Below are 26,792 nucleotides of genomic sequence, written 5' to 3'. Positions count from 1 at the left end.
CTTCAGCGCTCTTTACTTGTAAGCATTTCTGATTTCTTCTATCCACCATTAAGTCCAACAATGAGCACACTCGTTCGAATTTTTGCAACCGCAGGTTTTGACACCAGTATTACTATATGCAGTATAAATGCCGCGGAATGCCCACTCGTGGCATTAAATATAGCGCGCGCTCCGGAGCGAATCACCCCGCGCGATCTTTTCAATGTTCACCTCTGGGGTACCGACGTGACGGCGCGATACTTGCAAGAAATTCAAACAGGAGCATTTTAAAAATACGTCACTAAGGGAGAAACTCCCCTGCCTGCCGCTTGATTTTGACCCAGGGTTTCAGATGACTGACTCACGCTGAAAACCAAGGCCACTCAGTTCCCCTTGAACTTGCAACCGGTGAAGGGGAGGGGGGGGGAAGATAAGAAGTTTGTGTAAGAGGCGCACCCCCATTTTCGGCTGCAATATCTGGGAAAAAAGGTGCGCCTCTTACACGCGCTTATACGGTATGTAAAAAAACAGCAATGCATCCAACTAATTTTGATCAATATTTACAAAGTTGAAGTTAGAATGTCATCAAATGAAAGGAGAGCTGAATCTGAAGCATCATAATCAAATTGGTTTTCAATCTATTTCACTAAAAATACTGAATGTGAGGCAGAGTCAGCTGCAAGTACAAAGGTTAAGACCCACATCAGAAGTAGTCAGCACATTATCATCTCTTCAGTCAGATACTATATCACCGGTAATTAAGACAGTGCTCGATCATACTTGCAAACATGGAATGTGCGTAATATTCACAGTAATTAAAAAAAGACAAAGTCTACACATATGATAACTAACTGCAATTAGTGGAGCGTACACAAAGAGCAAGTGCTATGCCCTACATTGGGTCCAACAATATATCACCACCACTCTTGTACAAAATGTACACCACAAAATGTACGAGGAGGGAGAAATGATGGGAATGGAGGAATAAGAAATCAACATGCTTAGGTGATTATATAATATCATAACAGGAAGCAGGGAATATCCACAGAACTAATCATTTGCAGTTTTTCAGAACTGAAAAATGAACATCAATAAGATGAGTATGGAGATACTTGAGGAAGAAAGATAAGATTAGCCAAAATTTATCTCTAAGGCGAGAGACTAAGGCAAATGGAACCATCTACCTTTTCGGAACATCATCATGCGATCGCTCAGTGAGCGCTGATGTCACAGTCTGCACATTGATCAAGCAATGATCACTCCCTCTGGATGCACCCATTTGTTAAAGAGGGAGTCGTGGGACAAAGAGTGTGTGGGTACTTGGAGAGAAAGTGGGGGGATAACGGACAACATGTAAGAAGCAAAACAAACATCAAGGGTCGAATACCCCAAACTAAGAAAACTCATGACAAAATTGCGACTAATTCAATAGAGAAGCATTAGATTGGAGACACAGAGAAAATGTAGGGGAAGAAATTAGCAAGGGTAGCCACTACTTATTAACCATACGAGTACAAGTGGCAAACATAGGAGCATAGACTGTCAAACGCAGATAATGTGCTGTGCCTCTATGGCGATCTACAACTAATCACCAGCAATCTTCAAAATGTATTAGGAGGGATAAATGAAGGGAACGTAGGAGTAACTCCGACTAACTAACGTAGGAGTAGGAAGAACTTCACAGAAGTAAACATACTGGCAAGGAATAGGGAAAAACGGAGGTCAGCATATTATACCAACTCTATGGCTGTAAACCTATGTGAATACTTTCCAATGCCTCTAATCTAGAAAAACATATGGTAGAAAAAAATTAAGCTCATCGCTCTTTTCATCAGAAGACCATTCACCAAATAATTTCAAATATTGATATTATTCACATAGTCGATATATAGAGAGTTTCATACTCACAAACGTAATATGACCCATATTTTGGATACTTCAGTTCCATAGAGAGAAGAGCAATATTTTCTTTAGTCGGTCTCAGGAATGCTATACATTTAAGGTATTTCATAACTTCATGTCGACTGGAATCAATCCTTTCAAATAGGTATACTTCTTTCTGCAGTATCTCCGACTGACCATAAACCATACTAACGATGCTAGTCTGAAAAGTAAATTTAGTCCATTAATAAACATTTCAAACGGCCTAACCTAATGATGATTTAGTTACCACAGAACCTCACAGTTTCTTTATCCATTAGGAGGGCCTTCATTCCTGGACCACTTTCTTCGGTCATTTTCGTGATATACAATTTGACAGCAGCCACCACATTCATTTTGGGAAATTTTGTTCCAGCGGTGATTGACTAACTATCCATGAACGCCCTCAGTTATATCTTTATGTCTAATACACTAACCCTAAGAGGCGGCATTGAAAAATAGGGAAGAACATGAACAATCGATGGAAAAACACAGAAACGCCTGCACTTGCCTTAGAATCACACCCACATCTAACTCAAAGCGATACAAAACAGACGGCGAAGGGGGGGGGAGGGATTCGTTGATTAATGAACGAATCATTTAAATACGTTCGTTTAATGAGTCGTTCACAAAAGTAAACAACTGAGTAACTTTGACCGTAACAACATAATCAAAATTCACCGATTCAAATGAGGCAAAATTCTTGGGACCTTTCATTCAGGATCAATCATATGAAGTAAGCTTAGGATTTTAGCTTCATCAAGTCGTAAAGTAAAGTAGCTCGTAATTATTTGGATTATGCCAAGGCAGTGTGAGGTTATAGCAGATTTTACATGGACAATAGGATACATTTTTGGAAAATCAACGACCATTAAATCAATTTTTTCTGCGTGCCTGCCAAATTTCATCTTTATTTTGATTTTAGAACTGTATTAAATATATTTCCTGAATATTTAAATGTAAATATAGAGCTTAAATTAGAATCAGTCCGAAAGTAATTGATCTCCTTTTATTACAGCGTAAATACAATACAATGCCAACTTTCCGCGAGAATCGCATAGGAGAATGCATCTTGCGGGTGGAGTACCCGCAAACCCAAATAAAGTGTGCCTGTGAACCATGAATATGAAAAATACTTTAGCCACTGATACCACCTAATCTGTCGGGTGCCCTTTTAAAACATGTAAAGATGGATTTTCATTTATGTTTCGTACCTTTATCATCAAAAGTTAGATTATTTGTTTGTTTAATATTTTACAGGTTCACATTTCATTTCCATTTATATTTTTAATCCAGATTTTCCGCTGGCTTTCTGCTCATAACTGAATTTTGTATATCGCGCTATTCCAAAAGGTTACACTAGCGCCACTTCGCATCCTACCCCAGACAATTTGACGAACGTAATGAGAAAAAATGAAAAGATGGCGGACAAGTCGGATGAGCTACCTCTTCACGAATGTGTTTTTGCCGGTGATGTGAAGAGACTTTCATTTTTATTGAGAACGCATGATGTTGGAAAGAAGGACAAGCATGGTAACTATGCTCGAGATTTCACTTTCTCTATTAACTCGATGTCGGAGTCACTGTCAAGTGCTCTAATTTCTGCTAGATTTCTATCAGCTTGTCAGATGATAAGATTTGTTTGGATTATATTCACTGTCGATGGCAGTTTCTAGTGTGCATGGAGTGCTGAAATTTGGTTAAGAAACGCATTGGTTGAACTCAAAATTTGAGGATTCATTTAGCTGAGAACAGCGTTTTAGGAATCTGTAAATTGTTATTATTTTTATCACTATCAACTATCCGTTTTTTTGTGGTTTTACAGGAAACACTGCCCTTCATCTGGCTGTTATGCTTGGAAGAAAAGGTGAGAAACTCATTGGAACATTTTACAGTGACAATCGTCTTGGTTTTTGGTAGTGTATTTTCATCATGTAGGCTTAGGACTTTCAGATTTTCCTTGTGCTATTTTTGCTTTTAGTCTTATGATATCCAATTTCCATAGACATACTGAATAACCATTTTACATGTATCGTATAATGAATCGTTACAAGGTTTGGCAATTGAGCTCCTTTCAATGAATGATCGATGTTGTCATTGCTATTGGTGTCTCTTGAACTTGTGTGTGTATTGCTTATCTTTCTATTTTCTATTCTTGTTTAGATTGTGTGATGTTGCTACTTGCGCATGCAGCACCAGTGAAAGTAAAAAATGTTGCTGGGTGGAGTCCGTTAGCAGAAGCCATCAGTTATGGTGACCGAGAAACGAGTAAGTCAAAATATGAACATTTTCTGTCGTATTGAGTCGCAAGATCGCTCTTTTTTTTATATGTTTCTAAATGAGTTGAAATAATGATGAATATTTTCAAGAGCAGCCCTAATTCTTCTATGTGTATAGATGTTTTACAACAGTGATTGCCTAGATACTTGCACAAAAATAATATTTTTAGCCAAGAAAGTATAATTTTTACTTATAAACAGTGGTAAATACACATGAATCTACTCATTGTGTAAATTGTTGCAGTGATTGAAAGTATTGCAGAATGCATATTGCTAAATCTACGTGTGCTTGGAGGTGACCTTTGGAAATATTGCCATGCTACTTTTTTTGTTATTATTTAGTTTCTCATGAACTAATACATCGTTATTTTTAAGAGGATTAAAGATAATACCATTCACATTTATAGACGTCTATATTCACCTCTATTATTTCTTTATTCTTGTTTCAAAGGCTTGATCCAATTTGTTTGTAACTTAATAATATGTTTATGTATTCTGACCATATCATTAACACATTCAATGTGGGACCGATTTTCATGAACGTTGTCAAATACGGCCTTTAAAATAAGAGAGAAAAATAGTGAGAGGTTTTCGCGCCATAACCTCCGTTCAAATACTGCTATTTACAAATGGCGCACACAGGTTGAAAGAGGGAAGCTTGCTGAAGGAGTCGCATACGGAGGCAAAGAAAGGCCCCCGTCCGACTGGCAGAGCACGTCAATTGATGTGCTTTGTTTTTCGGCTTAGACTGCTGCTTCTAATGTACTGTTACAAAAAACTAAAAGCACTGATTATTCAAGAGATGTTGAAAATTATGTAATTTAGGAGGGTTCTTAATTGATTGCTACGTTTATCTTGCATAGTTGTCATTTGGCCAAAATGGTTATGGTATAGCTAAATGAATACACTTTATTCTACAGTTACATCCCTATTACGTAAGCTAAAACAGCAGAGTCGAGATCAAATGGAAGGAAGGAGGCCCAATCTTGTAGAGGCTCTTCGTCGGATTGGAGATTTCTACATGGAGCTCAAGTGGGATTTTCAGAGCTGGGGTAAGAGAGGTTTCCTTGGCATCACTTTATCACCCATTCCATTCTTTTATTTTTATTCTTCAGTAGGTTTTGTGTGTATTTGTGCTCCTTGTGACATGATTAGCATGCATGAATGATGACCCATTGGTGTTGCCTGTTCACTTTGGTGTATATGGCATCACTACTTTGACCAAAATATGTATTGGTATGAGGTTGACTAGCTGGAAGGATTGTTCAAAGAAATAGAAGACATTACTGTGTATTTACCACATTATTAGAGAATGTAAGAAAAATGTCTACCTAAGGCAATTTTGGAAACATTTATCCTATAATGGCTGAGAGGTGTGAGCTTAGTAAAGACTAATTCCAGGCTTATGAAATGAGTGGAGTTTTTCGTGACTCAATTACAAAATAACTTTAAACCTTAGAAATTAATCTGTAATAAAATTTTCCAATGATAAATGACCTTTTGGTAATGTGTATCAAACTGAGAAAGTGGTGTTATCAGGTAGAGGCCAGGAAAAAGTTGGTCAATGAAGGTGGTTCGTGCAAACTAGCGGTTGTCAGTTGCCAGTCTGTATTCTCTCTCATCTCTTTTTTCTCTTTCCCAAAGTGCCTTTCCTGTCTCGCATCCTGCCCTCTGACGTCTGTCGCATATCCAAGCGAGGAGCATCAATACGGGTGGACACAACACTCGTAGACTTCACTGACATGCGTTGGGAGCAGGGAGATGTGTCTTTCCTCTTTGATGGAGACTGCAAACCTGCACAGGCCCTCACAGTGCTCGACAACAAGGCTTGCCTCTACCAGAGGGTCCGGCACGAGGTGAATAGATATTGTGTGCACCTATATGTGAATGTATATATGCTTAATATATCTGTCATTCAAAAGAGTCAATTGCATTAAATTTTTAGGATTAATAATTAATGAATCTTTGAAATAGGAGATCTGCATCAATCAGTTATGTTTCATGCTTGTAAAAAGTGGCTATGTAGTAGATAATCTGACAAAACGCAGGAGATCTGCATCAATCAGTTATGTTTCATACTTGTAAAAAGTGGCTATGTAGTAGATAATCTGAGAAAACGCTTCCTAAAACCCTCAATTATGTAATGGATTCTACTTCTATACTGCTGCCATCTCAAATCTCTCAGACTAGGGTAGTTTTTATTTGAGAATGAAAATTAAATGATTTTTAACTTGAGATGTTCCTTCTGCTAACTATTTGATGAATCCTTTTTAGATCTGTTCTCTTCCTCATCTTTATGTTTCTTACCTTTTTTCACAAATGCAAATTTTTAAATGATTTAGTTACCCCAAACAGCAGCAAATAAAAAAAATTAATCCTACAAGTATGTAATGTCTTCAGGTATTTCTCTAGGGCTTTACACCAGGTTAATGCAGTCAATTTGGCCAGTACGGTTGCATTAACCTGATGTTAATCCCGAGAGGAATACCTGAATATTATTCACCAGGTAAAATTAAAATCAAATAATGTCTTCTTAATTGCACTCCCACCAAAATTTATCCAGTCTCAACCCTCTTGCTCCCTGCCAGTGGCTATTTTTCTAAGTTTTTAGGCATTATTCATCCATAAGATGTAAGTTTTTTCTCATCCACTAATTGTATAAACTACTTTTTATGTGTTGTCAGTCCTTAAGTATCAAAATTCAATGTTTTTTTTATTTCTGTGTTAATAATGTAAAGATTTAGTTGATTTTGATTGAATGTAGTGAAGCACAGTTTCAAATATTGTGATTTCATGTGAAATTTGATGAAATGTTTCTATTTCATCCATGCCTTGATTTCATCCTTCTATCACTCTTCTTGGTCATAGGAGACTGAGATGGAGATTGAAGATGAAGTGGACATCCTCATGTCAAGTGATGTTGTTGCTGCGCAGATGTCAACCAAGTCAATTACATTCACCAGAGCTCAGGCTGGTTGGATCTTTCGAGAAGATCGGAAGGTTAGTTGACTGTATCATCATCGTCACCACTATCCTGAGATTGGTTCAATGCAGCTATTTAGAAATTTGAGTTTTTAGTCGCTTAATGCTGTAATTTAACCTTTATCAGTGGCCATTTGCAATGAAAAATGCGTATGCATACCTATCTCCCATGCATCTGACTTAAATTTACTTTTGCTGAAATTCACTGAAAGCATATATGAGAACACGGCAAGGAGGATTGCATAAGTATTTAGTAGAAACAGTACTGCTTTAGTGGTATTGTTGGCAGCAGGGATAAGTCCACACATACCATGTCAAAGATTGTGCGTTCAAAACCCGCCTGGATAGATTGTCTGTATCCAGGGCATGGACATGTGTGATCATCAACTCTTGAGAGTATTTTTGTTGAAATCCCCGATGTAAAGGCCTCAATTTTGCTGTTTTCGGGGGTAATTGAGATAAATAAAATAAACAAGTACATTTGCTGATGGCTCATTTCAAAACTTGTGCAACTTTGAAATTTAGAATAATATTAGTCTCTCTGGGAGAAGATAAAAATCTGAGAAAAATACATCAGTAACATTGTTGAATGGATCTAGTTTTTTCTCACTCTGAGTTGTACTCGCCCATGTAGTGCATTTAGTTAATATTTTGCCTTCTCTGAAAGCAATGCTTAATATGTAATATCAGTTGTGTTAACCTTTCATGTTCTTGTATTTTACAGGAAATGGTTGGTGCCTTCAACTCAGAATTTTATGCCATCAATGGTATGGTGCTGGAGTCACGGAAACGGAGAGAGCATCTCTCAGATGAGGACCTGCGCAAGAACAAGGCCATTGTGGAGAGCTTCACGAGGGGTGGGCCGGGAGGCCAAGCAGGCCCCAACACACTCGACATGAATGGAGAGGTTGGTCTCCCCTCCCCCTTCTCCTTCATGTCCACCATCCTATTGCATTGGGGCTGATTTCATTCCTTGTTGGCACTTTTGTGCAATTTTGCCTTTTTTTTTAATCTACTAGAAGGGCATATGAAAACTCCTATCATAAATTGGCTCCTGGAGATTTCATGTGAATCTCGTTCTTAGTTGGATGAAAGTATTGAAAGTTTCTTTGGCTAGTACGTATTGGTAATTTGCTTGAATATCCCACAATTAGCTATTCTCTTTCGGATTTGGAAGGTTGCTCTCCAAAATATTCTAATGGTTATTTTCATGCTAAATCATTTTGCTATTCACAAGTCAATGTGAGATATTTCATTCAATTCATTAGTATAGCGAGGAAATAATTTCTGAACATGAAAGAATCTTGGATTCATTTTCAACGGAAGCATTTCATATTTACAACGAATAGCCCAGTCCGTTACATAACATAGTTATCATAGTTATGGAAATTCATCTCTGAGGCTGTGTAGCTATAAAACTAAATTCTTTTGCATTTGAATTTCCTGTCAAGGAAGCTTTTTTTATTTTGTTCTCATCTCATTCTTGCATCCTAGCCGCTGAGGAGAAAATCCCTTCCTCCACCTCCCGAATGCCGAGTCACGTGGGAGCAGTACAACTCGTCACCAGTCGGCAACCATCCCTGCCTCGGGCGACCTACTATCTGTAAGGAGTCGTCCAAGTCATTTAAGGCCACTGTTGCCATGGTGAGTGGACTCGAATCACTAACATATACAGTAGCCATTTATTTGAGGGAGGGTATGTATGCAGGAATGACTGTGAAGTTTGGCCCAGGTACATCACACCCACCCAAAAGAAATCATAGAAAAAAATTTTGAGAAAACTTGTTTCTCTCCATATCCCATGAATTCTATTAAAATTGACGGTATTTCACCCAGAGGTGGCCAGAATAAATTTGAATTGCATTTTAGATACAAAGTACAAATTACTCCTCAAAATCATATTTGAAATACAAAAATACAGTTGTAATTTCAAAATATGTAATATCTTAGAATACAAAAATAAAGACCACCTTTGGACAGAGGAATTCTAAATTTTCAATACAGTGGTTACGAAATCTATGGAGAAATGCTTACTAATATCATTAATTGATTGATAAACATTGGCATTTGAATGACTGTCAGAAGAAAGCAAACTCTACTACACTCACTTTCTCAATCATATCTATGTGCAAAATATTATGTTGCAATTTTGGGCTATTCATGAAAGGATGTGGATAAGAAGTGGAATAGATTTTCTCATGTGTTTATCTATAGAGTCATATCCTGCGATAATGATCCTTATTTTTTGCATCAAAAATTTGCAATATCAATACAGGCTGTTTTTCATGAATGGTAAATATCTTGATTAGCCACCTTCCATGAAATCTAGGTCTTATTTAGCGGGTGTGAATGATTCTCATCTTTATTTTGTTGCAGAGTATGGATTTCCCGTTGTCTGTTGAGATGCTGCTCAACGTCCTAGAGGTCATCGCTCCCTTCAAGCACTTCAGCAAACTCCGTGAGTTCGTTGAAATGAAGTTGCCCCCTGGATTCCCTGTCAAAATAGGTAAGCCTGCTCTCATGTTATTCATTCATTGTCACACTTTAAACTCTTGGGCTGTGCTATTAAGTTTAGCTTTGATCTTACAGTGTAATTTCCTAGCTTTCTACTGTACACCACAACCTTTTTCAATTGGGATGCTTGTTTCGTGTCTAAGAGGCACCAAGATATTAAAGTACAAAACTGGAAAACAAGTTGGTTGTGGGACTTTGCCTCAGATGGACAGAACAACTAGGTTGTCTCTTTTGAAACAGCCTTAATTTTTTTGGTATAACTCAAGATATTCATGAATGCAATGGATTGAAAATTTTCAGTCCATTCTCTCGATTTTCTTTCCTTTGATTAGTGTAAAGGATAATTTTTCTTCTCTGTATCATTACTTTTCCTGAATCCAAATTCTTCTTCATCAAGAAACTTCTCTACTTTGCATTTAATTCTCCTGTACGTGATCCATGTCAATATTGTTGGCACATGTGTTGCCAGGATTATTTTAAGTTTTTTTGTCACTAACACTGATTTGCATTGGCAAATCTGAACCATTACTGTGTTATATTGATTAGGTGGATGCATTTTTTTCATGGATACCTAATTATAATATAGCAAGGTGGAGTTTTATCCTTGTAGTGAATTAATACTACCCCTGTACAGTCACTTTCAAAAGTTTTAGGACAAAGTTGGTGGTGCCACTTCTGCTCATCAAGGAAATTTAGTTTCCTTTACTACTTTTGTCATCAGTGGCTACTTAATGCAAATGTGTAATTCTGTTTCGATTTATGTCAGATTTAATGATTATTTTGTGTCTCTTTGCTGCGTACTTGCCCTTGTTTCCACTGTTGGTTTAAAACAGAATTATACATTTGCAAGTAATTTCTCCCTCCGAGTGCCTATATCTTCATCTGCAAATGAAATACCTTATATGTCTGAATATAGTCCCCCCTTTTTTTTCCAAAAATGCCCGTGGTAAAAGTAGAGGGGGGGACAATATTCAAACGCATTTTTTTAACTTTTCCCAAAACTGAAGCCTCAAATTTAGGGGGGGGGACTATATTCGAAGAAATACGGTATTTGCGGTGCGTAGCTAATGACAACTGAAGTAGTAAGGGAAATTCATTTTCCTCAAGGAGCCGAAGTGGCACCACAAACTTCGTCCTAAAACTTGTGAAAGTATGTAGTTTTATGTATGTTTTGAAAGTATGTAGTTTTATGTATGTTTTGAAAGTATGCAGTTTTATGTATGTTTTGAAAGTATGTAGTTTTATGAAATCTTAATTGTTGTCAAAGTGTTATGAATTACTTTTGTTAAATGCCGTGTGAACTAATTTATTCCAGATATCCCAATTCTTCCCACGGTAACAGCCAAGATCACCTTTCAAGAGTTTGCCTTTCGGAATGATATATCTCCAGAGTTATTCCAAATCCCTCAGCATTATATTGAAGACCCAATGAGGTTGGTTGTGTTTCTAATATTTTGAATGTATAATATAATAATAAATATAATAATATTTTTTTTTCAATTTTGTTTGGTGTAGGGATATTCCTGAAACAATTCTCTGTACATGACATAAAGAATCCCCATGACATATTTATATTTTGTATTTGGTGCTATTTACTACCAATTCCTGATTTACAATTTATATACCAGTTATGTGAAATAGTTAAAAATGGATTTCAGCAATGGAAAATATGCCAATAAAAGTGAACACTCAATCTCATTGCTACATTTCATTCAAAAAGAGCCACAATACTGTCTCATGATGGAAAATCTTTTGTTTGTCAGATCCGGAGAACATATGACTATACTTGTCTGAGCAAAATTTGAAGTATTCTATTTTGCATTTCGTCACTCATACAATGCAACTCTTTACATGATGCAATTTCCTGAATTTCAGGGTGCAGGAAAGAGTTAGTACAAATAACTGAGCCATGTGAAAGGGCTTTGAGATAGTTAAGGGAGGTCCCAACCTCCCCATGTCTAACCAGATAATTAATTGGTCACTAAGGTCTATTATTTTGTCTTTCTTCCTACACTTTCGGTTATCATAGGTTCCCTGACTTGTGACGATGCGACGAGCTCATGCTGGTCGAAGTGAGTGATGGCGTTCGGTACTACCCGCCACCACGACGTCCTGCCCAGCCACGTCGGCCGTCAACGCCGCCAGCCACATGGTGCCCACAGGGTGCAGGCGAGTGGTGGTGTGGGAGCAGGGGAGGGAGTGCAATGACGCATACCCCTGGGGGCATATCTTGTACGTGGGGAGGGGGAGGAGGTGCCGTCACCTCCGAGGATGACCACCAGGTTCTCCTCTCCTTGGAGTTCCCTTTTGCGGAGCCTTGGTGGTCCTCAGCTGCCCTCTCCCATTGCGTTCTCTACCTCGAGCTTTAGCCACAACTCTTCCTCCTTTTCCTACGCTCGCTCCCCGCCACAACCCCCTGGTTTGTCAGCAGCAGAGGCTCATTTTCTGCCATTCAGTGCCTCTGATAGGTGGTTATTGTGTGCATCCATCTCCTCTTGCTGCCATCCGTGCAGCTCTGCTGAGGACTTAGGTGAGGCCACGGAGGGTGGCATCTGTGGTGTTGTCCATGGATCAACTAGTGCAGATTGTTTGTAGAAGGTGTCAGGAGTGCCCCGTTGTCCTTTCCATCCCTCCTACTAGTCATTTACTTCTTGGGAGGAGTGAAACACCACTGAGTCATTCCATCTCTTCTGTTGGTGATGACACCTTTGTTGCCCCCTCCTTATTGTTGGGGGTGACTGTGTGCTTGTGTATGTGTGTTTGGGTGGGTACATTTAGAGAGTTACACGGATGATTGTTTGTGCGTATTTGTTTCTGTTTTGTGTGTTTATTTCTGATTTCCTGCATGAGTGATAAAGGGATAGTGTCCAAGGCGGTGCGATCATTGGGCCTCATCGTTCCCACTCCATCCTTCTCCTGTAGCCATCTTCTCCTTTCCTGCCATGCAGGTATGCTTAGAACCTGGTGCCAAATTCTATTTATGGTGCCCTGGCAGCAAAACTGCTTTTCTGTGAACTCATTTAAAATCTCCACATCCACAGTACAAATAATACAGTCAAGTGACACTTCTTCTCTGTGAAACTGGGAAGTTGTGTAGTTTCAGTAATGTTGAGGATTACTGTCAGGCAATAATTTTCATCGTCCTCACATTAGGTTCAACTAGATGATTATATAGTCAGGAAATTTTTCCTACCACCCTCCCCATTTCCAAGTGTTGTTGGTGAATGTGTCGTTGTATTGTCTTTGGCTTCATTGTGCTCCGGATGATTTGCTTTGGTACCATTTGATAAATCCCTTATCATTCCCCAGACTTTATTTAAGCACTAATGATAGGAGTCATCTTGCCATCATAGTATGTTGTTGATTGAAGGCAGTCAGTGATGGAAGGTAATCCAGCTGTTGACCTTATCCTCGGAATGATATTTCTGTGAAGTTGTGAATACGTGCAAGTGTAATTTTTGGGCATCTGTCTACATTCTCTCATTATTTTAATCTTAGATTGCGTTCCAAAAGAAATTTTTCCTCCAAATGTTACCATGACTAGTTCGAGCACTGGAAATGAGACTTCTCTGTGATAATTTCCAAAGCCTATATTGCTATGATTATATTTTGTGAAAGAAATCAATGCAAGGAGCTCCATGTACAGTTGCTGAGCATGTTACCCCAGTTTTGAGCCACTATGTCGCAGGAAATCTATGACCTTTTTTTAATTGGCAGTAGCATCATTCAGGTATCTGTCATGGAAGTGCTTCACTACTTCAGTGCTGAGAGCATATGTGTATACTTATTGAGTGTTGGAGGAGCATTCATGTATCTGTGAGTGTGTGTAAGACCTTTTGTGTTGATCTTTCTAAAAGATTACCATGAGGTATATGTACCAATCATTGGTTGGCAAGCTGATAGGAATTTGTCCCGCTTGAGTGATTGCCTTGCCAGTGATCATTGTGTGAGTGTGTGATGGGGCTAGTTGAAGATTTTGGTGTGTATATACATGAAGAAAGCCTACCATCATTTGTATCCACTGAATAAGCAACTGTGTTAAGTGTGGATAACAGTTGGTACAGCAGAGGTGTTGAAATTGGTATCAGTGCATGGTTCTGGATTTAGGATGTGGTCATTGTATCAAAGAGATCTAGTCAAATGGGGGAGAGGATCATTCATCTTCATCATTGTTACTGTTGTTATTTGGGAGGATGAATTAGGGTTGGAGTAATGGAGGGCACTGTCTTCGTGTTGCAAAAGTGAAGACCTTATTGCATGCTGTGGGTCGGAAGATGCCTCACTTAACAAAATTACATCTATTGCTCCAGTTACACTGTCCAACGTCACTTAGGAAATTCGATGAGATAATCATTCAGGGCCTCTTTCGAAACATTCATGGATGGGATGGTATTGGGTCTTGGTTTTTAAAAAAAGATTATTTTCCAATTCAGAAAATGTTGAAAACATTTTCAGACAATATCATGGAAATGCTCTATTATGTATTTGTAACTATTGTTTCATAGATATTTCCTCATATTTTTCACTTTTTCATGAATTTGACTTTCAGCTCATTTTCTAGATGAAAAGTTGCTTATGAAACCATTGCTAAAATACGAAATGAGTTTGTGAAATAATTTGTCATTATATTATGCAATCAAATAATTAATTCAGAAGAAATCAGTTTTTGCTAATCATCTAGTCACTGCACTTGTGAGGAGTGTGTTGTGGTAAAATAATGAATTATGGTTAGGCAATGAAAAATGTCATAGTTTTTTACCTTTATAGTCGACAGTACTCTGTGGCATTAAGAAGTTATACTTCCTAAGTGTATGTTTTAAAAGTTTCACTCCTTGTCGAAAACTGTCATGATCGTCTTTGCCCCCACTGGGAAGCTTCAAACATTTTTTGCACCATTAATACTGTAGGGAAAGAAAGTTGGTTATGCTGTGTGTAGGGAATATTTATTGAGAAAATATGTGCTTGAAACTTGCTCTTTACCCTCATTTCAATGAACTTTTTTATTCCATTCATTTCAATTTGTGAGGGCAAGTCACCGTGATATGCACATAGTTTCCATTGTTATCTTCATTTCACCTCTTTGTCATTTAAAGGCTCATTTGTTAGGTAAATGCTCAAAAAGAAAATGATATTACCAATGACAGCTTCTTCAAGAACCACTATGTGACAATCATAAGAGTTTGGCTTTAGTGACGTAATGCATTGCTTGTGTGTTTCAAGTCTAGGAATTAAAAACAGAGGGCTGCCAATGTGCATAATATATGGGTTCTTAAGTCAGTTTTTCAGCATTCCTTTTCTTGTCCATGAACCAAGAGTTTTGACATCACCCAGTCTCTCTGAATCAGAGCTGTAATTCTATTTTGTCTGTTGCTATTTAGCATTTTATGTTTTTTTGCAATATTGGTATAAGTTAATTGACAAAATCATTGCTGCGCTGAACTGATTTTATGATAGATTTGGTGCTGAGAGACTCCAATTGTATGAATTCGAAATTCTGAATGTTGATGTGATTGTTTTGTTGGAACTGATATCAGTTGATATAAGTGCATTTCTGAGTCTTGTAATTAGGTATTAATGCTGTACCTACTGTTGATTTTTTTGCTGAATTTTTTCCTGAATTCACTGTGGTGTAGCTTTAATTTATTTCAGGGACACTGTTCATTAGGATAATAGAACGTTCTCACTGTTGCAATTGAGGAGGAAATGACACTTGTGGAAAGGAGTTGTACAGTGTCAGTTACACTTCTCGTACACATTCTCAGCTGTTGTGACACCAATCATTTGTATGCATGTAAAAAATACATTCCTCTTGATTTATTTTTAAGATGGTGTTTTTTTATCTTTTTCTCGGATGGATTTAAACCTTGGTTAAGATTAGATTTAAAAATTCAGGTGTGGTAGCTGCACTACCTTGGTACTTGGACCTAAGCGGTCCATTTTGGCAGCCACCAATTGATGATGACCCTCACAGATTGTTGTGCCTGCTAAAGGCCAGCAGGTCCCCAATATGTATCTCTGAACTGCAACAGCTTCATAAAAGGTGAGCTCTGGTCTCAAAGAAGTCCTCACAATTGTGGTACATTCACTTAGCAGATGGGTTGCTTTTTCATCCCCACATTTACACTTTCTGCACCTGGCCGAGTCAGAGATACCTTGGAGGTGCATACGTTTAAATTAATTTAATTTTCATGACTGATAGTACAGTACACTACAGGCACGAATAATCGGAAAACACGGATAATCCGAACTTTTATTTCTTGTAATTTTCATAATTTACGCAAATCAAACAATATATTATTACTTACGTGAATAGTCTATTATTTTGGATTGCTTTCCGAAATTGTTAAGAGCTTACTCTTCTGGACCGCGATCTTTTTAGCGGTGATAACATGATTGTACTCGTATTCCTACTGCTACATGTAATACCTGGTTTCCGGAAACCACGCACCCGTGGCTGCAAGGTCACAGATTCAGAAAAGTTGTTTGCATGAATGCTTCTAAACCACTGCACGAAGCCGGACCCTACACCGACAGGCACCAAGCCGAGTAGTCAGGTCTTGCACAAGTTGCCCGGGATGCAACTGCTGTGGGACGTGGATCCATAATCAGTGAGCCCGATACCGCACCGCGATGCTTAGAAAAGAGGAGCACGGAACTGCTGTGAGTGCATCAGGCACGCTGTTACGCCATCGTGCTGTAGCAGTTATAGGAAACCAGGACTTAGGCAAACTGTCTATGCTGGCAAGTGGCTATTACTCATGCCATCTCTACTTCCACTTTCCCGCTGCATTCACTTCTACTTTTCCATTCCCCTTCCGTTTGGCCTTGAGTAGTAACGGCGTTTAACATGCCCGAGTGCGACAAAATCTCCGGTTCTCTTGGGCCGTATTCAACCGTATGCAAGGCCATGGCAATAATTGCGGATTTGCGACATGAAATATACAATTAAAGATCGTAAGTAACATTTCTTTGAATTTACGAATGATTAACCATTGAGGAATCTTCCAATATTAATCAAGAGTTTTTTCCCACCGCTGATCGTCGTCCACAATGCCAGAGAAAACGTCCAAGTAAACTTGAAACATTACTTTTCAGCTAGTCAATAAAATAATTCCGCTTTAAGAAAGGGATTCTGATGGAAATAAGTAGCCCGGTGTACCATTGCATTTAAAAAATGCAAATATAGTAGTACAGTAAACTCTTGATTTTACGAAGTCAGTGGGACCGGAAAATCGGCACTTCGTAAAATCGAGTTTCGTAAATTCAAACCTTTTTCATAAGTCACGAAAAAAATGTTCGCTTTTGTTTCTTCCGCCGTTTTTTGTCTTTAGTGGTCTTATTTAAATGTTTTCGGTGGTTATTCACGGTATAATTCATAGAAAACGCTTTTTGTTATCGATTTATGATGTGAAAAATCGTTAAATAATTATACCACCATTAAATTCCCACATCTTGTTCATACTTCAACATCAACGATCGCTTAAGAAATTCCCGGCCAGTTTATAAAACGTAATCAAATAATGAATTGCAAAGTTTATTATAAGAATTTAATGTTATAAATTTGTGGTTAGGAGCGAATAACAACTATTAAGTTCGCGTAAGATAGATATTTGTTTCCAGCACCCACGGAATGTTAGCGGCAGCCGGCCTAACCGCCATTTATGTCGCCCTCTATCGCTCAGTGACGAGGAAAAAAAAAAAGAAAAACGAGGGCCTCCACCCGTTTCCTAAATAACCTTCATAAGTTAATATTTCGAGTTACTCTGTATATTCAGTTGAATGTGCTATCTTTTCCATTGGTTATTTTTGTTGAGATTCAGTTACGATTCTAAATTTCGTAGGATATGATTATCTTCTGGCAAATATTTGCAGTAAATTCTGTTTGAGCTCTCCGTCCGGATACTGTGCTCCATCATCTTCGCAGACGTTGCTACGAAAGACTTTATTCTTCATCCGGACCATATTCTTCATACCGGGTGTGAAGTGCTATGTTCATATAGTATTTCTCTCTCTTCTTTTATGCCGACAGGAGCAAGGTTCCAACCGGAAAACGACAGGAGAAACATCTTCCATTATCGGAGAAATAAAGAGGAAAACGTTATTATCCGCATTGATTGTTTTTCTACAAGAGATGTTTCATCATTTCTCAACGTGTGTGAAGTATTGGTTCACTTGCGTGAATTCCCAAAAATGACACGCAAAAACCTGTACATTCACCTCATTTACTTTTCGTGTCCCTTTCTCCTCCGTATTGAGAGTTATGCAAAGAATCATTGACGTAGAGAAAAGATATTCTTAGCTTTAGCACTAAAAATAGTCGCGCAATAATCGTAAATAAATATAGTGAGGAAAGAGCAAAGAAAATAATTTCAATTGAAACGTCAGCAGAGAAGAAGAGAGAGAATTCTAAGCGCGGCACCATTTCCCTGATAGTGGAAGATACTTCTTCAGCCTCTCTCCTGTTAATAACTTACCCCCGTTGCAGGTAAAGATGAACCATGCCCTTCTCCACAATCGGGGAACGTTCCCAGTGGGTGGGGTGAATAAGAGTGGGATGGGGATTGCCTGAGGAAAGAAGTGTGGTCAGCACAAAGGAGTGGTGAACAGTGGTGATGGGGGCAGGAGAAAGAAGGGTGGGGAAATGGCCTTCAGCTCTGCCTCAGTCTACGTTTGGGGGCCGTATTTTTTGCGACGCACTCGACCTCTGTCACCCTAGGGGGGAGGGAGTGAATGGGAAATGCTGGGGAAGGAGGGGTTTGGGATGCGTAAGATGGGTGTCAGCAAGATCAGCAGAAGGTCGCGGGAGGAAGTAAACAAAGACTTTGGAAAGAAATATCTCTCGGCATGGGAAAACGGGGAGACGCGCAAGAAGAAAGTTCACGGTTAGAAGTGCGTCTTCATTACGAGTAGACTGAAAAATAAGTTGGTGGTTAATAGAGCCCAATACTTAAGATATTTAAGTTGTTTATTCAGGAAGGCTATTATATACACGAAAAGATACTACTAAAATATCAATTATTTTTTTCCTTTTTGCCCTTCTCCATCGCCGCTTCCACCATGGTTTCTCACTTGCATAAATGGGAATGAAATTGGGGACCTAACTCGTTAGCCAGATCAATATATCTTAATGTTTGGAGGGCAGCGGGTACTTCTTTTTTATTTGGTGAAATAACTTCACTTTCATCTTCGTCGTCACTGCTATTATGACTAGTCCCGGCCGCTGCTTCTTCCGACGCATGTACCGGCGTCCCATTGTCGCAAGCCCGGAGATCATCGTCAAGGGCAATATAATCGTTTGATGTTGCGCGCTGTGCTCTTCCTGCTTTTTCCAAGAATTTTTCAAAATCATCTTTTAAGCCTCTAATCTCCTCCGCGATTTTATCCGCTGCTGCTTCCTGAATGTATAACGTAACGAATCAACCATAGCCGTGATATTATAGCAGTAGAATTACTAGTAGGCTAGTTGTATCAATTACCAACCTCGAGAACATCCTCATGATGCGCTATCAAAGGGAATCCGGCCGATTTCCAGCAATTTGCGATTGTAGTGGAGGAAATAAAGTACGTCTTTGAACCGTGTTTCTGCGATGAAAAATGACAATTTTATTAACTTGGCCATTTTAGCAAAGTTAACAAATTCGTTATTCCTCATCGCAGAAACACGGTTCAGAGACGTACTTGAATGCCTGATAGGCAGGAGTGCGATGCAAACAATTATTTTTGATGATGGCATTGATTGATAGATTTTCAAAATGCAGTCAGAGCGGTCACTTTTGGGGAGAAAAGGCCCCACGCTCGGAGGGTCGAAGAGAGGGGCCAGCGAGGGTGAGCTCGTCGAGGAAAGGGTCCCGGATTAGGGACCCTTCGAAGTGCTTCGGCGAAAAGTAGTCAAGTAGTCTTCGAAGTACGTTCACTGCAGCCTGCCTTGCGAACGTACCAGGTACGTTCACAGCAGTGCAAAGGGTTAATTAGGAGTGTACGAAATACCCCGCTCGACCTTCCTGACATGTTATACTACGAAGTATTGTCGATGCGATGTTTACGAATAGGCACGTAAATAGGGGCATTATATCAGTCGCGATATTTTAATTAAGTCCTACTTCCCCTAAATTCCCACCGTGAGGTTTTAGGCGAACCCTTTCTCTCCAAAGTTGCACTATCATTTACGATTTCACACTTTTGATGAACCACAGTTGGAAGCGCTGATTTTTTTTAGCTACTTACGCCGGCGTAACTAGTTTTGTTGACAAATATTTCGCCATAGTTCGTATAAACGAATGCTTTTTGCTCCTGGGGACCGATCCGAGGTTCGTAAATTCGAAACATTTCGTATAATCGAAACTTCGTATAATCGAATAGCGCCATGTATTTAGCATGGGCTTTTCACCGGGACCGCACTATCACTTCGTATAATCGAAAACTTCGTAAAATCCTGCTTCGTATAATCGAGAGTTTACTGTATTAGTATTTTGTTTCAGGGTGCCTCGACAACTAAGATCATTTGCACCATGCAAATGTAGTCGTGATTTTGTGTCCGATTACATTTTTTGTAAAAAGATCGCAGAAAACTTCGAAGAACCGTGAACTCATTCACGGATAATCCAAAACCCAGTTAAACCGCAGCCGGATAATCAGGAGTCTGCTGTAATTAATGTTGGCTTACGAAAGATTTAGATAGGGATTTTGGGTTACATATTATTTTGACATTAGAAAGTTAGCATAAGAAAAATTGAGTTTGTGGGTGACAGCCTTAATACTGTCAACTGAGGTGAGATTGGTCTATTTTTCTGAGCCTCATTTACATTTTATCCTTTATCATATCTTCGCAAAACCAGGCATGTTACAGGTCAGGTAATTCAGGGAAAAGTGAGGGATTTAAAATGGTTATGGGAAAATTTCGGGAATTCTTCCCATGGAATTAGAGAATTTATGTCATTTAAGTGAATCATTATAACCACCTTGTAACAATCCAGTTGTTAAAACAAGCTCTGTGTTGTGGGAAGAAATGAAAAAAGAAATCACCTCAGTTCCTTTTGGTAGAGATATGCAACTTTAGTGGCCCTGAAGTCAATTATAATTTGCAAAGGAAGCATAATTCACCAGAATTTACATCTGGTGTAAGCTTCTCTCTGCCAGCGAGGCATGGACAATGGCAGAAGCAAAGAAATTAAGGGTTGAGGCATTTGATATATGGTGCTGTGGAAGAATGATGAAAATCAAACAAATCTGCCGAGAGAGCAATGAGAAAGTCTTATAAGAGTTGGAGAGGATAGAAGCCTAATGAAAACTGTGAGAAGAAGACAGAACAACTTGATCATCCATTTTTTCTGGCACAATACCCTCATGAAGACAAAAGTCGAGTGACAAGTAAATGGTAGGAATGGAAAAGGAAGAACCCAGGCAAAATGTATGGAAGAGGCAATTAAGGATGTGAAAGAGAAGAAATGCTAAGGAAAAGATTAGGTGTTAGGAGAATTGAGTGGAAATGCAAGCTGTTATTACCATATAAGTGATCATATAGTGATCATCATGGCATGAAGATGAATGGAATTGGTCAGGCAGGGGCAGATCCAGGATTTCTTTCTGGGGGGGCACAAGTAAGGCCATATCCAGGATTTTGTTCTGGGGGGGCACAAGGACACCTCGTAATACACATTGAACGCAATGATAATGGGACCGTATTAAAATTCTTGCAGATTTTTTAAGGGTCTGGGGGAGAGGCACGTGTCCCCATCCTAGATCCGTCTATGAGGTCAAGAATACTTCCAAGCCACTGTTGAAAATCCAGCTACTCTCTACTAGGAAAAACACTTAGAGCCCTTTGAATTTTACAGGGTCGATAGGAATATTTTTTAGATGAAAGGCTTTTCAAAAATCTCTTTCGCAAAGCACTATTATTTAAGTGTTGTTTTGCTTCATATTGATTAATTTAGCTTTAATTTCATGGTGTCCATATGCACCCTCAATAATAAAAATTGTTTTCTGTATCCAGTTCTTTCTTCTGAATACCGTGCATGGATAGGTTGAATTTTGCTAGTGGTAGTGGAGGTCCCATTGTTGCACACTCTTGCTTGTATTCATGCCTATTCCAATGGAAATAAAATTCCATGTAAAAAGCTCTACCAGTGCAAGGAAGCCTTCATGGATGCCAATCAAGGTGAGTCCTTGTATTTATCCAACAGATTCTCTGATATGGATGTTGCTGAAAAGTTATGATTGATTGAAGCTTAACGATTTAAGTGCCTGCCTATTTTACCTGCTGTTCAAGCATGACAGGGGTGTTTTGACAAATGCATATGATTTCACCCAGAGTATTATAAAAAATCCTTTATCAATTTGTTGTAGCTATTTTTCCGTTCACACTTCAAATACTTAAACCATCAATAAAAAAAGTTCACCTATTTTATCTCTTCTGTATAACTTGACCAAAATATTTGAAAAACTAAAACATTCAGCCAATAGCTTAGCTTGCTGGCAATTAAAAGGGTTTTTTTATGGATTAATTTTAATTGTTGGAATCACTTTCTCACCATATGTCAATGAATTGGATTGGACTCTTCACAAAAGATGTCTGCCGGCAAGACCCAACTTAGATGGCACCAAGTGTATAGTGAGTCTGAGGTGATTCATTATTGAACTGAGAAGTATTCTCTATATAAGGATTTGAGGTGAGTTCCACAGTTACTGTAGGTAGGCATTCTTTTCTTTGAGAACTGGCAATGCCTCATAATCCTTCACTCGTATTTTTAGTTGGATCATTGAAGAGATTTCCTCAGCCCGAATATGGAATAGAACAGATACTTCAAGGCATGGAGTATGATGCTATGATGAAACCTTGTTGTCATTCAGATCTTTGATGGTTCTGGTGAAGCTGAAAATTGGAACAACTCATCTCAATATTGTGATTGATGACAGCTTCCCTTTTCCTTAGACTGGCAACATTTTTAATCTGGTTTGGAATCTTAGGAGGCATTTTCAATAAGTCACTTTTAAGTCCAGAAACAAGCAAAAACCGACATTCACCATGGAATGATTGTGAGATTCTGACTGCAAACATGAAGCATGGCAGTCTCAATTTTGATTTGTTGAGTATTTCTGGGGGCACGAACCTTCCGAGGGAGGAGCCAGGGACACCCACATTATTATATAGTTACTCTCCAATATCAATACACACAGCTATTTGTAACTTCACTACATTATCATCAGGTACTTGACATCTTCTGTAGTTGCATTCATCTGGTACATTCTTCGTGAGGCAAATGCAGATTCCCACATAAGGCACCATGATGACTGTGCAAAGTGCTTTGTCATGTTGTTGGTGGGAAACTGGATAGCAATCACACAATCGGCCTCCATAGTATAGTACTTGGAGGGTTTTTGGTGAGGCATATAGCCTGGAGTAAGTGGTTTTCAGCACACCGAGGAGGTAGCCCTGAATTTTTGATAAGCTAAGTTTTTCTTTTCCTCATGACACCATGGGTGGATCATGGTATATGGCACACAGGACTTATCTCAAAGTGAATCAAATACCCTTCATTAGTATTTGCCGTGAGTACAGAAGCATTACTCTTATCAACAGGGCAAATGTAATCGTTGAGTTTTGCTATAGAGCTGAAAGTGCATTCCACTCACCTTTAGTTTAACACTCCCTGGTTTTGGAGACAAGGCCCTCAGAAAGGTCAATAAAATTTCATTCCATACTTCCTCAGCTTCTTGCTCCTGAAAGATGTCATGCCAAGATGGCCAGGACTAAACAAAGCATCTTGGAGGTACTACTCACGTGTAAGAGAAAATATCAATTCAAAATAGCAGTGGTCTATTTCAGACCTTAAATAGCAATTATTTGGATACCACCTGGTTATGAGGTCAATGGCTGCCAACATTTCGAATGAAAAGTAATTCATTGTCATCAGGGGTTCTCATGCGAGTATGAGAGTCGGGTGTCACTACCATCCAGGTGTCAGTCTGGAGAAGATTGGTCAACCTGCTTCATTATCAGCTTCCACCCTTTGCTGAGTTAACCTGTATCACAATGAGGAGCAGATGGTAGCACAAAGATGGACTCCCAAACTGGTGTGAGAAGCCCTGATTACTATGGATAACTCTTCGTTTGAATGTCAGCAGACATGGACCTGAACACCTGAATGAAAGGCTGAAAACTCTACTACAAAAAAATTTACCTGGAAATGGTTTCATCGTACGTAAAAAAATAAAATCTATAAAAACAATATTGACATATTTAAAATAGTTTCACGAATCCATAAAAATTAACTATAACATGTATTAAAGATGATTTTTATTGCAAACATCCTTGGCAAAACATATGAAAAGAGACTTTATAAATGCATGGAAACTGCCCATAGATATTAAAGATTTCATCATATTCAGACTGCTTCACCAATTAAATATTTCTTCGTTGAGGTCATGCAAATAACGACGATTGCACATAATATTCAAATAAATAATTTCGTTGAGTGAGGCTTTGAGGCTATGGTCCCATCCTAAGAGTTTGTCTTTAATTCACATAGACCCACTTTCCCATTGCAAATTGGTCCCTATAAAAAAATTATATTGTCCCAACTTTGAGTGACATTAAATTGAGGTGACACTGAAATCACAACAGTATTACAGAAATCAACCATAACTTCACCTTGTCTACCACTGAGTCATACACATAGATCACGAAACAATGCCTATTTTCATCTGAATGCAATGCGCTCCACTATTTTGTTCCAGTGGCATCCTCAGAGCTTACTTGGGTCAGAGGTCTGTGATACAATGAAGATGGGAAGAATATTAATCAGAATTGAGTCAGTTACACCACCCTGCCAAAGTGTTGTATTAAGAGGATTTTGGGAAGTATGGCAAACTTAACTTGAAACTAATGGCACTCAAAAGTTCCCTCTGGGGACCAATTTCAAGGGCAAAAATAAATTGACCACACTCCTCACCCAAATGACTAGCACTGTCATGGAGAGCATACACAAAATTCCTTTATCTCCATAAACATGTGACATATACGTATTTGGTCATCCACAATGGAACAGCTAGTGGGGAAGAAAGATTCATTTCACTGAACTTTGGTAAGAATTTGGCCAACATCTATGACTCCGCTACTTTTCAGGAAAGCCATTATTCTTCATTTTCTGAAGCAGGATATCAGTCAATACCTGATGAGTAGTCTTTTTTTTCTTGGTTTTTTCCTTAAAGTTTGTGCGTGGCTACCACCAGCCCCTACACTCACTGCAGAAATAGCAGTGGTATTTTGATGAGGAGGAAACCTAAGCAAACTGAATTATTTCTGCGGCTCAAGCAAAGAGCCTCATGGTCTTTGTCTTTACAATGACCCACTTTCTCTGTTCACTTTCCCTCTGACTGCAAATGAAAAAATCTTTGTGCAGGTAAATGACAAACATTTGACAACATAAGTCACACGGGAGCAGGGGATAATTAATTTTCCAAGTCACTAAGAATGAAATAGAAACTAAGACAGCTACACCATCCATTTAGCTCCCAAATGTTCACTGATGTTTCATAATGAGGATACTAACAGTATGACTTGATACTTTCTTAAAAAAAGAAAATCAGGTTTTGGAACAGCATACCATTTTCTAGGAAACTAGAAAATATTTCATTAAATGTTTGAGGCTTAACTCAGAATTGTTCCATTATGTTTTGGGAAAAACTAAAATAAAACATTTTCACACAAGAAATATATTCCACAGCAACCCAGGTTTCACTGCTGAAAAGCATCATCAGGCCTGATGAAAATGTTACTCGTCGTTACAAGGAACCAAGTCCCCTTGGCTGGTAGTTGGTGGAAGAAGGGAGGAATAGAGTTTGAGGGTAGCGACTATCAATTTCTAGGAAAATCCACCACAGTAAAGGCATCCCCCACATTTTCTGTCATAAGGCCAAGAAGCAACACTGCTAAACCACAGTGGAACCCAGGTGCAGTACACTTTTTGCTTGAAATCAGATTTACATCTTCCCTATTAACCATTGTACCTGGTACTTAGATATGGATCAGTATTTTCTCTAAAAAATGGTGTTTAACAAAAGTGGTATCCTAGTGGGTAGAGCAATAGGCTTCTGACCAAAAGGTCCTGGGTTCAAATACTGTACGATGCTCTTGGACACCCCTAATTCAAACCGTCAAAGTGTGAGATGGCCCCGGGAAAGAAACTCCCCACCTACCCTGAATATGTAATATTTGCAAACCTGTGGCTAAGTATGGGGTGAGCTCTACTCTCACCTATCCAAACAAACCTTCAGGTAGAACCACTGCATGAGTGACGGTGTGTAATCATACTGAACATATCTTCATTATGAAATGTGAGAGAAGTTTTGCCAGAGAAGGTTTTTTTTATGTTCACTGATGTTTGGTTCTCACTCACTGCATACGAACAACACAACAAATTCACAGATGTCATTCACAACAATCTATTTGGCATACAGCTGAAACACATCCTGAGCACCACAGCTACACCCTAACACAACACGCAATCTCCTAGTGCACCTTCTTCCATCATATTCATCATATCACACCCCGTCACAAGTTTAAATATTAGCAATTTTTTTTCTATTGTTGTGTGGATTGCTATGATGATGATGATGATGATTGATTGCTGTGGGAGGGGAGGAGGATAGCCGAGGACCAAGAGTGGTCACTGCAGTCCCTTGGGGATTAACGATACTCATTGTCGCATTGGCAGCCACAGATTTCCCAGACGAGCTCACCCTTGTGGAGCCAGTGTTGTTGCTGGGACCCGTGCTCGAGTGCTGGCTGCCGGACGACGAAGTCGAGTGGGAACCGCTCACAGCTGCCAGCTGCCCCTTATCTCTCGGCACTGCCGTCGTATGGATGCTGCTCCCATCGAGGGAGCAGGTGGCACCACTGCCGGGCGCTTGGAGCATCTGATTCTGGTGCTGCTGTTGGAGGAGCCATGATCGCAGGCTAGCGTGGAGAAGGGGAAAAGGGGGGCGGCGTGACGGCACTTGGTGCCAGCAGTCCAGCATGAGGTTGTAGACGTTCGAGGGGCAGTCTTCGGGGCGGGGGAGCAACTGACGGGATCGAATCATTTCGATCACCTCCTGATTGCTGTACCCATAATACGG

At 39.2% G+C, this 26,792-nt stretch overlaps 3 protein-coding genes across 5 annotated transcripts in view; 1 reads left to right on the top strand and 2 right to left on the bottom strand.

Annotated features, from left to right (window-relative positions):
• Positions 1–2,465, bottom strand: part of LOC124166517 (vacuolar protein sorting-associated protein 45) — a 28,404-nt gene extending 25,939 nt beyond the window's left edge. Inside the window, exons 1-2 of the mRNA XM_046544063.1 lie at positions 2,163–2,465; positions 1,888–2,083 (exon numbers count right to left, since the gene is read on the bottom strand). Coding sequence (XP_046400019.1) covers positions 1,888–2,083; positions 2,163–2,255 — 289 coding nt within the window. The 5' untranslated portion in view covers positions 2,256–2,465. The remainder of the gene's footprint in view (positions 1–1,887; positions 2,084–2,162) is intronic.
• An 89-nt stretch (positions 2,466–2,554) lies between these two features.
• On the top strand, positions 2,555–24,589 carry LOC124166515 (ankyrin repeat domain-containing protein 13C). Of its 3 annotated transcripts, XR_006866444.1 has the most exons (15): positions 2,555–2,635; positions 2,918–3,082; positions 3,196–3,432; positions 3,725–3,766; positions 4,063–4,167; positions 5,099–5,230; positions 5,823–6,034; positions 7,047–7,178; positions 7,885–8,067; positions 8,655–8,804; positions 9,537–9,666; positions 10,990–11,107; positions 21,667–21,831; positions 22,242–22,342; positions 22,425–24,589. XR_006866444.1 is itself a non-coding variant. In XM_046544060.1 (13 exons), exons 3-13 carry the CDS (start codon positions 3,303–3,305, stop codon positions 11,717–11,719), a joined length of 1,350 nt encoding a protein of 449 aa, XP_046400016.1. In that variant the 5' UTR covers positions 2,555–2,635; positions 2,918–3,082; positions 3,253–3,302; the 3' UTR covers positions 11,720–15,498. The 3 variants fall into 3 exon arrangements, 2 of the variants coding, with proteins under 2 accessions (XP_046400016.1, XP_046400015.1); XM_046544060.1 differs by lacking the exons at positions 21,667–21,831; positions 22,242–22,342; positions 22,425–24,589 and adding an exon at positions 11,704–15,498 and having other exon boundaries at positions 3,253–3,432; XM_046544059.1 differs by lacking the exons at positions 21,667–21,831; positions 22,242–22,342; positions 22,425–24,589 and adding an exon at positions 11,704–15,498.
• Positions 23,954–26,792, bottom strand: part of LOC124166514 (tyrosine-protein kinase transmembrane receptor Ror) — a 122,033-nt gene continuing 119,194 nt past the window's right edge. Inside the window, exon 14 of the mRNA XM_046544057.1 lies at positions 23,954–26,792. Coding sequence (XP_046400013.1) covers positions 26,235–26,792 — 558 coding nt within the window. The 3' untranslated portion in view covers positions 23,954–26,234.

The sequence above is a fragment of the Ischnura elegans genome, chromosome 10 (assembly GCF_921293095.1).
Source record: "Ischnura elegans chromosome 10, ioIscEleg1.1, whole genome shotgun sequence".
Taxonomy (NCBI): Eukaryota; Metazoa; Arthropoda; class Insecta; order Odonata; family Coenagrionidae; genus Ischnura; species Ischnura elegans.
This window is presented reverse-complemented; position numbering and strand designations above follow the sequence as displayed.